The sequence below is a fragment of the Neopelma chrysocephalum genome, unplaced genomic scaffold, assembly GCF_003984885.1.
Source record: "Neopelma chrysocephalum unplaced genomic scaffold, ASM398488v2 Primary Assembly neopelma1_146, whole genome shotgun sequence".
In the NCBI taxonomy this organism is placed as follows: Eukaryota; Metazoa; Chordata; class Aves; order Passeriformes; family Pipridae; genus Neopelma; species Neopelma chrysocephalum.
The window spans coordinates 1,083,164-1,101,735 of NW_020897808.1; the positions used below are offsets into that span (position 1 = coordinate 1,083,164).

Consider the following 18,572-nt stretch of genomic DNA (forward strand, 5'->3'; position numbering starts at 1 on the left):
TTTGATGCCTGTCATCCGTTATGTGAATGTGTTAACAAAAAGATGGCATTCTCCCAAAATAGCCTGAAGTGTGATGTATAATCCACAAGGCAATTTTGCAGGAAACCGTAACTTTTTTCATCTTACAGAAACCTCTAGTGGACAAGACTCAAAGTATTTAAGTGATTTCCTGGGTTCTGATGACTTTAAGTTACACTGACTGGTGTTTTAACATTAATAATCCTTAGTTTTATTTTAGTGAACATCTATTAAATTTAGTTACTATGTATTAAAAAGCAGACTGAAAGCACTGATATTTTAAGGAAGCTCAAATTAATGGTTTGAAAGGTTTCACAAATTTATCAAATGAATGGAAATCTAAGGAGAAAAAAAATACACTTACGAAAAATGACAGCTTTGATTTCTGCAGATCTATAGATACCATATTTAAGGATCTAATTTAAGTTGTGGTTCATGAAAGTGTAGATTATTGACATTTCCAATCTCTGTACTTCACAGCAAAATTAATTAGGAGGTGATAATTTTGGGAACGTGTTGCACGAAGCCATTGTAACGCAAAGTACTTGTAGAGTGCCTTTGTTTGCTGATGCTTGGGTATTATATGAAAAATGTAATATGGAAGCTGAGCAAGTGAGATTATTCCTCCCTTTTATTAAATAAAGGATTAGCACTTCATTTGCAGTAAAAGGCAAGCATTTCTCCTGTGCAATAAATCAAGACAATTTTTTCCCAGTCTTAAAGGAGGGAGTATAATGTGCACACACAGGTACATACAGTCAAGAAGAGGAAAGTATTCTATTTACTGAAACCTTAAATTTTCTTGGAAAGGTAAATAATGTTACAAACTGACTCCCAACATTTTAATAATTTAAACCTAAACAAACTTTAAATATTAGCTTGCAGAATAGTTTTGCATCAGTGGAGAACTCCAACAGGGAGGCTTGAGATTGAATGTTCTTTCATAACAGAAATTGTCAGCCACAAGAAAGATAATTTGTGGTGATATAATTACTAAGAATAATGTCTTATTCCTCTGACTGGAGAATGAAAGTCTGAATGCTTTACATTCAAGTGTCAAGTTGCCCTTGGACTGCAAAGCTTGGTAATGTTAATGGGGTTTGTTCCCCATTTAAATGCATTCTAGAAAACCTGTCATGTTGAGGGGAAAAAAACAAAATAAAAATTTTAGTATAGGAGGATTTGGTGGCAAAAAATTGGAAAGATAGCAATAGTATGTATTTGCAAAGTAGTCTCAGAAAACCGAATTCTTCCATTTTCTGTGCTTGCTCCTGAACCAAGACCCAAGAGGTCTTTTCCTGTTGCAAGTTCAACCTTTTCACATTAAAAGCTCAGAAAATAAGTGTTTCACTGGGACTAACAGTACTGGAGTTAAATTGTGATTTGGAGACAGCTTGGTGTGGACGATGGGGATGAGGGCTGGTCTCTACAGCTCTTCTGTAGAAACAACAGGTGCAATGAAGGGACTGAAACCAAAGACCATTGTATTGCTGTTTGCTTTCCTTTGCTTAGAGGCAAAATATCATTTGACCTTCTGCTGGCTACAGTCTGCTGCAGTGGATGTGACTGTGTTCCCATTATTAAGGCATTTGGGGTCTGGTGGGCCACCCACCTGCACTACAGGGGGACTCCAGGCTTTACTAGAAGGAGGGGGTGGATGAGAGAAATGGTGACATGTATTTTGTTTTGTGTCTGTGCTCCACAGAGTGAGTGCTGAATTTGGCTATGTGGTCTCTTTTGTCATTTTAATTATGTGTGGGGAGAAGAAAAAGAAGCAGAGACAGATACTTCTGCAGCATTTTGAACTTTAGGTTGCCAGAACATGTCATATAAATGCCGAGCTAGCTCTCTTAGCTTTTCTTGTGGTAAACTGTGTATGAGGGTTTGAGTGTATTTGAAATAAATTTTTGAAATTAATTTTTAAAAACCAAATATTTTCATATTTTAATGAGGCTGTGAGCAACCTGATGTAGTGGAAGGTGTCCCTGCCCATGGCTGGGTGGTTAGAACTAGATGATCTTTAAGGTCCCTTCCAACTGAAACCATTCCGTGATTCTAAGATTTTCATTCCCTGGGTTTAGATGTATTTATTTTAGATCTGCTGCTGCAGAGTCCAGCTTTCCTCCAACTGTGTTTCCCCGTTGAGATCTGCCTATGTACCACCTGTGCTTCCAACAGTAGGGCACCACGGGTTTGAAATGTGTACGGGTGTGGTCCTCTTCAGCCTCACTGGCTGGATGCTGGTATGAGGAACCAGAGGGATGAGTGAGAAGCTGATAACCCTCCTGCAGTATCTGTTCCTTACTCTCATGTAGTCTCTGATCTGTCAACTGCTGCATTTCCTCAGGAACCTCAACCACTTTGGTAAATTTTGGATGTTAGGAAGAGAAGCTGCTCAGGACTGCATTTTACTGGACCCTGTTACTGTCAGTGTGACTGGAAATACATCCTACCCAACAGCAGATTTTCCTACAACCTAGAGAGCAGAGTTTCTCTGTCACTGACTACAAGGTCCTGTGGTCAGTGATCTGCCACGCTGGACATGCTGTGAATCCGATGTTGCCTAGTTGTCTAGACTACTGCTTTCTATTTTGATAGGTAAAAGGAAGTCTGTTATCAATGCGTGCTTTGATGCCCTGAATTTTGAGCATGTCTCTTGTTTACTTTAACCTTTTAGTAGGGGAACACTGTGACTCCAAGACCCAACCATGTCTTCAAAAAAGAAAAGCGCCTTCATATGTGAGGAGGCTCTACGTGGGCATGCTATGGGGTGCCTTGCTAGATTTGCAGCTTCTCAGACATGTTCCTGTTCAACCTAAAACCCACAGATAGGGCTGTGTGTTAGGGAGAAACATGTAAATTGGGAAAGCCTTCTGTGGGTGCTGTAGGGAAGCCCTCATGTCAAAGGTTGAAAGAATTGTGGCTGCTTGAGGTGTAGAGAATTAGAGAAAGAAAGAAGAGGCTGTAGATCCCAGACCACCCTGGGAAGCCCTGGTGCAAGGCACCTTCGAGACTTGATTTTGGTAGTTAGAGAGAGCTGCAGTGCTCAAGTCCAGCGCAGCAGGGCTCAGGGCCAAGTGGTGAGTCATCTGTGTGATGGTTACCATCTTGCACCATGGGTCGTGTGTCAGGACCAGGCCTTCTGGGGATGTTTCTCCCTAATTTGTTTCCTAGTGAGATGATTGCTTTTCAGCTTCACGTACCTACGCATCAGGTCAAGTTGATTGGTGGGTGCGAGATGCAGCAGTCAGCCACGTCTGGCGTGAAGCACCCTCGACATGGCTGAGATGCTGCATCTTATGCTACTAAGGTCAGCCTCAAAAACCTGGGTTTTTTACTCCGTCTGTTTTGTCATTAACTATGTGTTTAACACTGAATCTATTTATTAATCTGAGTGTATTAAATCGGGCTGATCTGTAAAGGACAGGAACAGGGAGTGGATGTCATTCTGCTATTAAACATCTGCCCTTAAAAAAAAAACCTAAAACAAACAGCTACCAAAGTACAGGGCACAACTTTTTGCTCACTTTTGTAATTGCCTTTAACATCCCCCTACTCACGTAATTTTTTTTCCAGGAGTTTTGTGCTGCTGTTGTGTGGGTTTGAAGCAGTGCCAGGGAGAAAGCTCTCTATACGGCTCTGCCACTGTGTGCCTGTGCCTTTAATGTTTGAGTGCAATTCAGTGTGGTGGTAAGAAAATAAGCAGTTAATGTTGTTCAAGTGTTAATTGTGCCACAGTGTGTTTTCAGAATCTCAACTCAGCAGTGCTAAGAACATTTAATTAATGTTTTTGTGCAATTTCTCTGAATGGGTGGCAGGAGTTTGCCTGATAGCTTGGGGACAGGCTGTGGTGCCCCATGATTGCACATTGTCCTCGGTTTTACTTCCATATGAAGAAACATGAGAAAATCACTGTACGTGGAAAGTCTTGTTTGTAACTTCTGTCAGATCTGGCAAGTGGTTCTTTGATTTCCTTCAGGCCTCTGGCACTGTTGAAGCCGATGGCACTGGCCTGCAACCAGCATATGAATTAGAGGAGAAATACCCTTGTTCTCCTCCAATGCAGAGATAGCAGGAATGGAAGATCTCACTATAAGAGTAAAAGCTGTGTATGCCTGCTTTTTCTGTAGATCCCTGAAGGAAGGTAAGGTGGCCCCTGTGCTATAAGCAGTACTTAAATTCTGCAGACTGGCACAGGCATTACAGAGATGTAAAATTGTCTAACTAGGTGAAATTAAAAAAATTCTACTAGTATTTTATGAAGACAGTTTTGCAGTGGTATGTTGTGTAACTGAAGGGATAATCAGATTCTAATTAGACCCTTCCTTTTAGTATTGCTCGATGAAGTAAATCCTCCAAGCCTCTCATGCAACCTCTTCGAAGAATATGGTCCCTCAATATAAACTGAGTAATTATTGACATTCAAAAGCATTAAGTCTTAAATCAGGAGACGGAAAATATGTATTTGGGATACATACAATGGAAACAGCATGCAGAAGGTCAGCAAAACACATCCGTGTTTGGAATTATAAGAGAGGTGGATATGGCACTGACCGCTAATAACACATATGAGCTATTCAGGATAAGGTTAATCAACACTTCAGGTCACCCAGAGCGGCTGGTTGCAAATATATTATCTCCTCTAGAAGCCTCTGTCTCCCTGCTTTACAATATCACACTGTTGTTCGAGTGCATTACAAAAGCTTCTGCTCATTTGGAAATGTAAATTACTGCCTTCTATGCTGCCAGAGGTACTGTATACCATCATCCAGAAGAATCAGCATGAAGCCATGCATTTGAGGATATGTCATGTTGCCTTCTTGCTTTTGCCAGAGACATTTAATGTTTTTCTGAATACCTTACTTAACTGTGACCAGCCACAGCCTGGGATGAGGAGTACAATTGCTGTGCAGGTTTCTCCAATTGCTAAGTCTGGAGCCTTTTAATCTTGCTGGCTCTTTCCCTTGCAAAATCAGGTGCTTGCACTCAAATGTATTGTTTCTGTTCCCCAGAGCCCTGACAGCCACATGCTGAAAACATTTGCCTTTAACCCTAACCTGTTATGAAGTAGAAAGGAGCCTGAATCAAAGCCTCAGTAATAAAGGCTGTTGAAGTTTGGAAATACTTGTTCTGGGAGCTGCATTTGGCTCCAGCTGTATGTCTCCCTGCATGGGGAAGTGTAGATCCACATGTCTGGCCAGTGCATTTGTAGCCCTACCCTGGAATCGTTCTTCCTTTGAGCCTGCAGTTTCCCATCCAAATAAATGAGACTTTTGAATGCAAAGGGCTTTGCAATCCCAGCACCAGAGGACAGTCTGGAGGGGGCTGGAGTGAACTCTGAGCAAGCAAAACCAAAGCACATGTGCATACCTTTGCATTCTTGTCTCGCTTCTCTGAACAGAGATCTCTCAGCTGTCAAAACCATACTGGTTTGCTGGCAAGTTCTCACTTCTCCCTCTGATATTTTGGGGCTTGTCTTCTGCTACCCTTTCAGGGAAGAAGCCCTGAGAAACAGGCAAACGCCAGGTCTGGGATTGCAGGAGCTGTTTGGGTCCCCACCACTCTGTAAAAGACAGGGCCTCTGCCACAACTGCAGGAAGCTTTTGGATAAGGCCCCACAAAAGCTTATCACAGGAGGTTGCTTGGTACAGAAACTACTACTGAGTGTTTAGCAATTAATAAGTGCACTGCATTTATTTACTCTGCCTGCAAGGGGCTTTGTCCGAAGGGACACAGCCTCTTCAGCAGCATTATGAGGCATGGTGAATAATTCACAAAAAAATATCCAGCAAGTTCTGGGGTTGGGCTTTTTAAATAGTGCTTTTAACTTATCAACACTTTAAATCTTTGGGATCTTATAAATCATATAAATATTACAATATTTCAAGTGGTTGTTTTTTTTTCCAAGTCTTACTAAAGTTTGTTTCTCCAAGGATATAGGTCAGAACTCTACGAATATCCACTGACGTGCTTCATTTGACTCTCCTAAGTTCTCTTTTTATGTCACAAGCAAATATTCTCCTGCTTTATGTAGGGATCTCTGTTTTACAGGACTTTGGTGAAATATATGAAGATATATATTCTATAAAGTTTCTCCCTGGAATTTTTATTCTATACATAAATCTGTACCAGTCATATTTCAGTTTATGGGTATTTCATTTTGCTCTATGAAACTGGTCCAAGGTTGCTGCTGACGAGATATCTCAAATAGTTCAGGGGGCTCATTATGTCCCAAGTGTTGAGCTTTTTTTTTTTCTTCTTAAAGATTTTTCTAAAGTTAAAATTAATCTGTATTTTGTTCACCTTGTCTGCATATTATCCAGTGTATATCAGAGGAAAGGTTTATATATATATATATATAAAATGTTCACATACTAAAGTAAATTAATGAAGCTTCCTTTTCATATGAAAGAGGTAAAGAAAAATACCTGGCCAATACAGTACCATTAATCTATTCTCTTTTCTCCTTTCTCTCTTTACCTCTCTCTCTACAATAGAAGTGGAACAAAAAGGTAATTAAATACCTTTCAAATTATATATATATATTACTTATGTATAGGCTAAGTTATTTAACAGTTTAACGTTTTAGTTGAAATACTTTGTCATTAATTCTCACTACCTTTTTGTTAAAGTTTATTTAGTATCTCTGCTGCTCAACTTCACCGGATAACTCATTTTTGCTGAAAGGTTTTTTACCACTGCCACTTTTTTTCATTAAATTTCTATTCAAAGGCTTAGATAACTCACTCTTCTCCTGCCCCAAAGAATTTGGAAAGTGTGCATATGTATGTATGTGCATAAGTATATCTAATTATGGCATAAAAGCCTCTTGGAAATGGCACCTCTTTATCAGCAACTCTCTGTGGTTACTTAGACTCCAATGGATCTATACAATTTTATACAAGTTACTAAATCTGATTTTCCTCCCATCTTTTTCTCCAGACAACATTACCAATTTCTGCATTTACAAAAATAATTAATTACACTCCGAGTAGGAAGTGTGAATGTGGGATCCCATCTTGCCATCCCCCTGCTAGCAGAAGTACCTGGTGGGATACCTCTTCATGCTTCCCTGCTACCCATCCTATCGCCACGGTTATGGTACCACTCACGCTCATGGAGATCAGCATTACAAATAACCAACATATATTCTCCCCCCAAAGCTGCACACACACCTCCAAGTCAGGAGGCTGCTAACGGGGATGACGAGGGCCAAATGAGCTGATTTTGCTCTGCAGCATCCCTCCTTTTGCCTCCCCATCCAGCCGGCCGGCCTCTTGGTGTTGGCGTTCCTGTGGTGCCGAGGTCAGCCGGGCACCGGCTGAGCCTCCTCCCAGGTGTTGGGCATGCCCTGGCCCCTCTCAGCCCCCTCGAAGTCTGAGCAGCAAAGCATCCCAGTTAGTCAAACTGCTCCTCTGTGCTCCTCTCATGTAACAATAGAAGGTATCTGTTTTTAAGTTTGAATTACTACTATATTTAACAGGACATTTTTTAACTGATTAAAATCTAGACCTTGGGTTCCTCTCCAGCGAACTTTATTCTTTTCCTTCCTTCTTTCCTTTCTTCCTTCCTTCCTTGTCTTTTCCTTTCAGCATCCATATGTCATTTGTTTTTAATTGTGTGGACTGCATGTTTCATGTGTCCTGTAGCAGCTTTGAAAGTCTCATTTCTAGTTATACTACAGATGGTTGTTCCCCTCCCCAACTCCCTTCGCTTAAATGCTCCTCTGAGTAGCCTAGGGATTCGCCTCTGCTTTGCTATTGGTACCCTTTAAATATTTAATCTCGCTTGGGCTGTAAGGATGGGAATTTCTTTCTCTTATTTCCATTTCTAGGCCAGTCTTCTGTGGGCTGTTCAAATAAATATGTGGATCAATTCCCTCGGAGTTTAGCCCTTCACCCAGTAGGTACAGATTCACTGCAGAATATAATTTGGAAATACAAACCCAGAAATCCTTTGGGGACACATATTCATTTCAGAGTTTACAAAGGCGAGTGGTCCAAGTAAGTACACCTGTAAAAATAGATTTGAAAAGCAATGAGAAAACAAGCCACAGTTAATAGAAAAAGCAGGGGCGGAAATCAGTTTGATGGAGCAAATCTTGTTCTAGAGACATGGAGGGCAGGAAGGCTAGTCTCCACGTACAAGGCATTGCTCTTGGGTTTCCACTGATCTCAAGTGTCCTCTACTCCAGGACTAGAAGCTTTTGAGATGCTTGGGCCAACCACCCCTGAACTGTCGTTAACTTTGTTTTTCTTTTAAATTCTTTTCCCCTATAACAGTTTTTCTTTGCCCTGGACTGCTGAAAGGAGTGTACCAGAGCGAACACTTATTTGAATCCGACCACCAGTCTGGTGCCTGGTGCAAGGACCCTCTGCAGGCGTCTGACAAGATCTACTACATGCCCTGGACGCCTTACCGGACAGACACACTGACGGAGTACTCCTCCAAGGACGACTTCATCGCCGGGAGGCCAACCACGACCTACAAACTCCCGCACCGGGTGGACGGCACGGGGTTTGTGGTGTACGACGGGGCTTTGTTCTTCAACAAGGAGCGAACCAGGAACATTGTCAAGTTTGACTTGCGGACAAGGATAAAGAGCGGGGAGGCCATCATAGCTAATGCAAACTACCACGACACCTCTCCCTACCGCTGGGGAGGCAAGTCTGACATAGACCTGGCTGTGGATGAGAACGGGCTGTGGGTAATCTATGCAACAGAACAAAATAATGGCAAAATAGTCATTAGCCAGTTAAACCCTTACACGTTAAGGATTGAAGGAACGTGGGATACTGCCTATGACAAGAGGTCAGCTTCTAATGCCTTCATGATCTGTGGGATTTTATATGTGGTGAAGTCTGTGTATGAAGATGATGACAATGAAGCCACAGGGAATAAAATAGACTACATATATAACACTGACCAAAGCAAGGATAGCATGGTGGATGTGCCCTTTCCAAACTCCTACCAGTACATTGCTGCTGTGGATTATAATCCCCGGGACAACCTCCTTTATGTATGGAACAACTATCACGTTGTAAAATACTCCTTGGACTTTGGCCCGCTTGACAGCAGAGCAGGTAAGGGTTTTAACGCCAAAAAAAATTCTAAATCGGGCTTTCTGTTTTTTTTGCAAATAAGGTGTAAAATTGAAGTACATTCCTGTCTTACTGATCTGCCTGAGTTTCTGTAAATTAACCTGCACCACAGAACCTATGATGGTTATTAAGACGTGCAGAATATTTTTTTTTGGTCTTAGTTGAAATCAAGTGGACAAAGGAGTATGCTACACATAACTAGCCTGAAACAGTTTCCAAATGCCCATGTTCTTATTCGCATCACAGGGGTAGCAATCTTTTCTCCTGACTTGAATTTTCTTTCCTACATCATCAAATTGTTTTCCCTTCTGCAGGAATTTCAGCCAAAAAAAAGTGTAAAAGATGCTGTCACTGCAAACAGCTGGAGGAAAACTGCCTGCCAGTTTAAATTACTTTGTTTCATTAAGATGGGGGAGTTTTGTCTGTTTAGAGAAGCTGAGTCTAATTGCATATGTGTGCATGCACCCACAAGTGTATGTCTAGAGTCAGGAGGGGAATCAGCACTAAAATCCTACAAGTTCTTAGTTTATTTTCTGTGAAGTTGCTCTGGGTTTTTTTTAAAGCATTTCATTATTTGCTATGACTTACTGTACTTTCTCTCAGAGAAACATCTGGCCCCCAGAGGTTTCCCAGCTTTTCCACCTTTTTTCCCCTCTTAGAAATTGTGCTGGTAATTACTTAGTTATATTCCCTTAACTTTAACAACTTCTTAATCATTTTGCAAATATAAAGTTGCCACTTTATTAGTAACATGACTTAGCCTTAGATTGTGGTCTAACTTGTACAGTTCAAGAATTTCCAAACAGCGTTTGCTCAGTCATTTTCAAATGGTTGCTTCTGTATGTGACTTAGTCATAGTTCTCAGGTAGTTTCTGTGGTGGACTGTGTATTTTGAAAGGCTGAAAAAGTAAGAAGAAAGACATAATTAATATAATTTGGACAGTAAAGTATTTGATTCATAACATGGCTATTTCTAAAACATTTCTTTTTGTAAGTAAGAAACTTCAAAGTGGGTAAGTGGATTCAGGGCTTCAGATTGCAAAAGAGAAGTCAAAAGGTTTCTGTTGCTGAGCATTTCTTTTTTTTTTTTTTTACTGTGTGCAGCCTGTTAGCATATAATAAAAATGGATCAAGAAATGCTGACAGAAATTGTGGATATGAAAATCTGGGAAGGGTTGGAATAAAAGTCTTAAAATAGCAATGAAATTCTCATTTTTATACAAAAATGAAAGGAAGGGGAGAAGAAAATCTTGAAGAGGCAGATGAACAAAAACTGAATGACTGTTAAGCCAGGAGTAGAGATATTTTTGATGATGTTAACCTCTGCAAAATCTCAGATGAGAAAAAAATGAAGTAATACTTCTCATTCTCCCAACCTAATGATCAGCATGTACTTTCTGAGTGTTGGAGTGAAGCAGAGTAATTTGTGAGCTATTGGTTATCCCCAAGGAGTGAAAATCAATTGTATCCCTTCTATTTCACAGGCTTTCCTTTTCAGTGAATTATTTCCAGGTATTATAACGGACTCTCTGCTGCTGCTTTTTCATTTGGTGACTGTTGTCAGTAATAGTATCTTTAATAAAAAAAAAAAAAGCTGTAATCAGTGAAAAACCTAAATTTTGTACTTTCCTAGAGAAAAAGGAAATTGTTCTCTTTTTTTTCACGGTCTAAGCTGGTGAGATGAGACACCAAGTGAAAACCTTGCAGGGGACTGAAACTCTGTGAGGTGCAAGGGTTTGATTTGTCCTTGTTTCACTCTTGTTTGGATGAGAAATTAAATTAAATCCTGCAGTGCTTTAGATAGCTGAAGCAGTTTCTAGGTTTGGCTGGTGGGCATGAGAGGGTTAATCTGGTGTCAGGGAATCTTTTTGATAGCTTTGTAATGTGGACATGAGGCTGAATTTTACATGCGTTTCTCTTCTCTGAAAATTGTCAGGATTTCCTTTTTGGCAGATATCCATAAGGATCCCATTACCTCACTATTTTATGGGTTTAGATGACTTTTGAGTGAACTGCTCTGATAGTAACTGAATTTTTCGATGAGACAATTTGAATGGGCCAAGGCATTTCAAAGTGAAGAAAAATAACTTTGCAAAGGGAGTTTAGTGCTTCATTACCCACATAGCCTGATTAGTGGGAGCATTATTTTATGAATCAGTCAAGCAGAAGCACTGATTTTTGAACTGAACAGGTGAGCAAATACTTACTTGACACCAGGGGTTTTTCTGTAGAGAGGAGCCAGGAGACCAGGTCTGCATGATGCTTTCTCTTCTGAATTCAATGCAACCCATTTTCTGGCTAGCACCAAATTTCATGCTGCATCGCTTTACATGTAACACTAAATATATAGTTGGCTTGAGCCCAGCTCCTCCACCAAAGAGCAGAACAGGAGCCAACAGGACACTGGGAAAGCGGTGAAAACTGAGGATATTTTTATTTGGTTTTTAGATATTTATTTTTTTACAGAGTGGATTGTGGATATGTGTTTCCCTTCTTCTTGTTGAAAATCGTCAGTGTTTCTCCATATTAGAGCAATGTTCAATGCAGCCATTTTCCATAGGGTTAGTCTGAGTAGCAAAATATGTAAACAATATCTGCTTAATTAGAAAATAAAAAAAAAGATTGTAAAATTGATGGTTGAACATATGGGTTGTTAAAAAACAATTAAGACTGAAGTTTTAGAAGAGCTCTTAAACCCAAAAATTGGTCGTAACAAGAAAAGTGATATATTTAACTACTTAAATAGTCAGTAACATATTTGAAATCACCAGTATCATACATTTCAGAGATATCTAAAATAACAAACAGGTTCTGGGGACTCCAGTTCACTTTTCAGTCTTTTACCAAACTCTCCAGAGAAAATGGGAGTAGGCAGGAGTTGAGTAGTTTATAGGAAAAGCAGGGATCACATCCCTGTCTAAACATTTTTTGTGATTTTTAATTAAAGAGATGTGCTTATAGGTTTGGAACATATTTGAGATCTTCAGTATTGTAGAGCATCTCTCACCCACTGTTTAAAAAAATGGCCTTTTACTCCTCAGAGTAAATGAGTGTCAAACCCTAGAGTTTCTGTGCTCATCTTCTGTAGCAGTTGAAGTTACCAGGGAAGACAAAAGATTTTAAAGTGTTTAAAGAGTTTAACTGATCTAGAAGCAATTCAAGGCACTTGATGGAATTAAACCCAATTGTTCGTTATTCTCAGAAACGGGAAAAGCTGCATTTTAAGGATTTATCCCACTATTTTTTTTTTCCTTTTGTCTGGAGTTGTTTTTTCTTTTATCCCAAATGTGTTTTTGAAAGCAAACACTGCTCAGTGCCTTCAAGTCCCAAGAAACAGATCATTAATGTCTACCCTCAAGAACTGAACTTAAAGATACCAAAAGCCTTTGAAGCGTATTTTCTTTGAGCTGTTTGGCCTTAAAATGAGCTTTTTGGAGGATGCTTCTTCATAACTCCTCCTGAGTTTTTGGGTTATTTCTTTGTAGCTGGTATTGAGTTTGCTAATTTGAAGTGATAGTAAAAATAACTCTGCATCTCATCGCATTCTTCAAGAAGTTAAACCCAGAATAGTGTTCAGGTTATTTTTTTTTTTATGTGTCCTACTAGACATATGCAGAGAGGGAAACAGAAGGCTGTATTGACAATATGAAAATCTTCTGCAATCTAATCAATCTTAATATGCACCAGTGTTACCTGTTTTAATCATCACCCACTTGTGATACATTCTGTGCAAATAAATTCAAGAAAATATCAACATACCCTCCTCTCCAAAAAGGGAAAGTGCTCCCATCCTGCTTCCCAGTGCTGTGCTGCATACAAATGCACATCTCACAGTTTTATGTCTCTGCACCTCCCTGAGCTGTTCTGGCTCCTGCCTGGGCACCAGGTAGGGGTTTCTGGGCAGCAGAGAGACCAGAAGTTTTGTCTTTAAATGACTGGGGTACCCCGTGCCAGTGTTGGCAGCTCTTACTGGAGCTTGGGATGTGCTGGCTGAGAGTTTAGGTGCTTAGGTGGGAACTGGAGCCTGTCCCATAGGTCGGCAGTGAGGAAGCCCAGAGAAGAACTTGAACCAGGTTGAGAATCCCTCTGTGCGTATCTGGGACATGAATGTCCTGGCAGCTGTTCCAGTGACATGGGAAATACAGACCTCCTATTTATGAGAAGATATTTTAAATTATGTCCAGGAGACCCAAACATTACCATATGGGGTGTTTCATAGATGTATGAAGTTAATAAATAAATATGCCTAATACATAAGGAAGACAGTGGTATGATATGTAGGACTTCCAATACAACCTCATTCCGCTTAAGTGGCTTCCACAGATTGCATATTAACACTGTGGACTGCCATTCTGATAACCAAATGTGATACAAAGATTCTGTCGATATCTGTGATAATTTACAAGCCTCAGAGGGTGCATGTCAAAATTTTATCTTCCACATTTTGTCAAGTATTGTGGGATGCTCTCTTGACATATGATTGCAACCATTTTATTCAATAAGAATGTTTGGGCTGTTTTGTGGTTTTTTCTTCCTGAAGCGGTTTTATAATGCAGATAAGGTGAACCCTCTGTCCTCATAATATGCTAATTAAGTGCATTTGTGTCTTGGGTAAAAGATGTGGCAGTATGGTGATGAATAAGAACTTTAAACACATATGACACCTCGTTAAAATGTAATTTTCACATCATAAATCTAAGGCCTTTCCTTTGACAGCTGAGTAATGTGGATAGTGGGCAGAGGATCTTGAATGTTTCAAAGCTGTCACGTGTTACTAGGTAGCTGAAAGCTGCTTCCTGCACTGCTCGCCTCTAACGCCCTACATCCTTGCCCGGGAACGCATCGAAAGGACTGCGGAATCTTAAATCCCACTTGTGCACAGGATATGAATTGCCATCACTTCAAGATCCCACTGTGATAAGCCACACTTACCATCTCTGAAGTTGAATCTGAGCTGCGTTTTAAAAGGCCAGCTCAGCCTTTCTGATGAGCAGCTTCTCCTGGTGGACAAGGGCCATTTTTAGGAAGCTGCTGACTGTTTAATTGCTGCTTCTCCTGTGTTTTTATTTTCCAGTTGCTTTCCTCCCATCTAGGAGCATCCCTGACTCACTGCTGTTCCTCTTCATTGCTTACAGTGACAGCTGCTGGTTGCACAGTGTTGCTGGAGGTTTTCAGAGAGAACAGTGCTTCATTTCAGAAGCTTCTGCTAAACACGTAGCATGACTTGGGCTCTGGCTTTTATCCTCTAATATTTATCTACATATTCATGTTCCATTTATTCAATAAATATTTTAGTCTCTTTTTGCTATCTAAGACGGAGAGACATGTCTAAGTTTGGAGGTGAAAAAAGCAGTACATCTTTAATAACAGAGCAGGCATCTCAGCCTATATTTGCTCGGCAGACAGTACCTTAAGTTCAAAAGGACAGGAGGAGATTTCATCTAGCTGGGGTATGCTGGGATCCAGAATTGCATTTGTACCCCATTTTGAGGCCTGGTCATTTTTATCCTGTTTAAAATTTGCCCTCTTTGTAAAACAGTGTTTGAGTAAAAAATAGTAAAAAAGCATCATACCACTGGAGACTTTTCCGCAACTAGGGATTTCTGCTTTTTGTCCAGAAAGCTGGAGCTTGAGCTCTTTTGTCTACCTTCTCACAAAAAATACTTTAAAAGTGCAAGATCCCTCAGCTTCAAAATGCTCCCTTTGCGGAGCACTTCATAAATATTAATACTGTTTGGTTAGCACAGCGGGAGTATCTTCAGTGTCTCTCCAGTACGAATAAATATGCAGTTGCTCCCTTTTCCCAAATAAAACTGTACTCCTCTCAGTAGGACCATGGAACGGCGTATAACCTTACCAAAGGGAGCCCTCCTCTTCCTCAGTTCACTGCTCCTGCTATGAGGCACCTATTTGAGCCAGCCTGAGAAAATGGTACATCAGACCTAACCCATCCATGAGCTAAACCAGGATACTGCTGTATCTTCTTAGGAGATCAGTTGTTACCATTGCAAACCAAATGGGAATGAAGACCTGCATGCCATGAAGTAACAGACAATATCCACGGGCCGGGAGTGCTTGGGGACTGGGGTGGTGGGCAGCCAGGGTGGTTGAAGTAGGAAAGGGGCAGGAAGAAACAAAATGATTAAGCTAAACTTCACTTTCAAGCTTCAAAACAAAAGGATACCAGAGACTTCAGCACTTCATAATCCTGTCAAACGCTGTGAGGGAGAAAGCACCTTGCCAAGAACGTGTCTGAAAAGCTGAGATGGCTGTTTCTGGCAGCAAGCATGGCATGCAGATAGTGGGGTAATTGCATAGGGAAAAAAGCATTAAGTGCCAGTGAAGGATAGTGGCTTTTCCTCTTCTGCAGTGAGCTCTTCAATGTAAGGAATCAGCCTGGAGTTGTGATTAATTGTCATTTCATTACATTCAAGACCACCGGGTCACACTGACATCAACCATGGCTTATCAGTTCGATGCAAATACTTTACACCAAACCAAGCCATGAATGTGCCAGCACTTTGAGTTGGTGCTGTTTGCCAGTGGCAGGGAGTGAGGGGTGACATGTAGCAACTGTCCAAGGCCACCTTTTGCAGGAGAAAGAGACTGCATCATGTGCTAGAGCTCCTGAGCACTGGGATTTTAAACATGGGGTTTTAGTGATCAGTGCATCGTTTATCCCTTGGCCAACAGATGTAGCTGGCTTATGTGCAGCAGTGGGGGTCTGTACAGGGTTGGGGGTTTAGCCCAGCAAGAGACTCCAGAATGTTCTCTTTTTGAGCTGCTGCCTCTGCCAGCTCCTCTCCTCCACCCCAAAACAGGATTATAAGATGCCAGGCTTTTTCTCAAGGCATTACCCTCTCATCTTAGGTTATATTTGTGCACCTCAAGGCTGGCCCTGTGTGGTGAAAGCACCTTCTGCTCCTTGCAGTTCTGCAGTGGCCTGGCTGCAGAGCCACTAGCCTGGCTTGGGATGTGGGATCCCAGATTTGTTTTTTTGCTACTGGATTTTTGAAATGAGCAGCCTTTATTCCTGCTCCTCAGTGAAAATACCTCCATCATGGTAGCTCGTGGGTCTGGATCACTCTCCTCCCTCGTCTGCCACTGATTGTGTTTGTTCTGGAAATGACTACTGTAATATTTTTAGAAGCACTTATTAAGACTTGTCTCCTAAAGTCTAATTCAATGTTGTTAATTAACTTCTTCGATGCCACCAGCACTCTGCAGTGCTGCTATGCCACTTTATCTTTTTTTTTTTTTTTACCCAAGAAAGCAGATATGGATGTACTGCCATATTCTGCTTTAGAGTCAAAGCAAGCAGAGGATTCATTGGATGCCCTTCTTTCTGCCTTGATACTCAGGTTAAAGAGGGGAAGGAAGCTCTTTGGGAGGAAGCTCCAAAATTATTGAACCTTTATGGGGAGGTTTTACAGAGCCTTCCCTTGACTTCAGGCAGTCGTGGTGATGTCCTTAGCAGGTCCCCATCCTTCAGATATGACAGTAAGTCAACTTTCTAGAGTTGCCGGAAAGCAAGATGTAATGGTGCTGTTTAAAAAATGCCCAAGATATACGTGAAGAATGGAAAGGTCAGTGTTATCCTCAGAAAGCCAGCTGAACTCTTATGGTAGGGTTGGATTTGTTGGGCTGACAATAGGAAGGGAATTTAGGTTGAAGGAACAAAAATAATCCTGGTAGCTACTTTGAAGATCTCCACATTCAGAGAGAAATGGGACCAGCCATGAGGGGCTGTGAAATGCTAGTTGGTGATGCTGTTAAAGACCTGAAGGGCGAATATAGGTAGATTCCAGAAAAAAGGAGTCAATAGCCACTCTGAAGGACACCTCCTCAAAGTGCATTTTGTCATTAGTAACTATGCTAAATCAAGAGAGCAGAGTTGAGGGGGGCGAGGGGGAAGAAGTATCTTTTTCTTTCAGGTGAGCCTACCAGGTGTGCACAAGTAAATGTTGATAAAATGAAGAAGTTTCTAGGACAAAATCTCAAAGTTCCCGGAGAGTTTCAGCTCAGCCTTTATTCAGATAAATCCTCTGAAGCTGCTGGGAGCTTGGGCTGGAGGCTTCAGGAGCAAGTCCTCAGTGAATTTCGGTTTGCCCTGGACGGAATTGCATTTTGCCAGTGAGAGGCTTTTTGACCTCCTGATTTGTGTCTAAAGAATCCAAAGAAAATATATAAATCGTAAGTTGGAGCAGTTAGCGAATATCCATATGAATTTGAGTGGCAATATCTGCCCTACATTTTTATGTTGAAAGGCTCCTTTTTAAGGGTGTACCTCATGATAGGAGGGTGAAGCAGATGATGAAGGCTTAGGTGAAAGAGATGTGTCCAAGAAAACAATGTAGTGATTGTTTGCTCTAACGGGATTTCTTCACTGTAAATAGGATTTTTGCTTGATTAAAATGTGCTGAGAGGAAACAGGGCTTAAGGCAAGTTTCACTGAAATATGGGATTCAGTTTAAAAAGACTGGCACTGAATAGGCAAATCGGGTGCTTCATGTTACGTAGCTCCTCGGTTCTGTGTTTTCACAAAGTACCACCTGCTTGAGACTCAAAAGGGAGGGGGGAAAAAAGCAAAGAAACATCAGAGCTGAAAACTATAGAAGTTACACACTGGTCATGACAGAAGATGGGAAAATCAACTGCCTTTATACCAGTCTGAGCTGGCTTACGGGGGTGCCATTCATGCTGCCCTCAAATAGCTCGAATAAATTAACGCAACCACTGGAGAGATGAGGCATTAGGCAACTCTGCAGTTCTTTTTCATCTGTTGATGTTTAGGACAGAGACAAGGAAAGAGCTGTCTATGCTGCAGGCAAAGAGAAAAAATAAAGGTGACATCAAGTATAGATGTGCCAGCAGAGATGAAGTCCTTAGTCCACTTGTAAGATCTTTCCAACATACCATGTGAGGAAAAGCTTTTGTGAGCCTCCCATGTACTGGCCCCTCTGTGTTAAATTAGTCCCTCTATCCAAGGCATGCATGAAGGATGCTGTGGCTCACTAAGGTTGATCAGCCTGGATTCATGTAATGCTTTGCATTGTACAGCTGAATTAAGCAAATGACTGGTGATGTTAATGTGAACACTGAGGCTCCAGGAGAATGGAAATGCTGAGAGAAGGCTGCATGGAGAAGAAAAGGAGGGGATTTTTTTTCTTCTTTTTTTTTAGAAGGAGAGGTAATAAAATATATTTGCTTGATAGGAGCATATTGTGTACACCGGAGGGATTAACAGCAGTGAATATTTCTGGCCTTCTCCTCATAAGTGCTTGGTTTTCTCACTGGACAGTGAGTGCCAAGTATTTTCTTGGTGCAATATTGAGTGTGTTACAAATTATTCACAAGAAATATCCTTAGAGTGATGAACAGATTTTATTGATAGAAGTGTTGTGCTCTTCACCACGGCAAGTATCAGTATGAGTGAAGAACGCCAGCTCCCAA

The 18,572-nt window shown here is 41.0% G+C and overlaps 1 protein-coding gene across 23 annotated transcripts in view; it reads left to right on the top strand.

Moving 5' to 3' along the window:
* Nucleotides 1–18,572, top strand: part of ADGRL3 (adhesion G protein-coupled receptor L3) — a 508,023-nt gene that overhangs the window by 321,494 nt on the left and 167,957 nt on the right. For 21 of the 23 annotated variants that reach the window (XM_027700313.1, XM_027700317.1, XM_027700297.1 and 18 more), the window contains exons 6-7: nucleotides 6,516–6,530; nucleotides 8,301–9,101. In XM_027700313.1, the coding sequence (XP_027556114.1) occupies nucleotides 6,516–6,530; nucleotides 8,301–9,101 (816 nt within the window). The remainder of the gene's footprint in view (nucleotides 1–6,515; nucleotides 6,531–8,300; nucleotides 9,102–18,572) is intronic. The other 2 variants (XM_027700300.1, XM_027700309.1) reach the window with 1 other exon arrangement.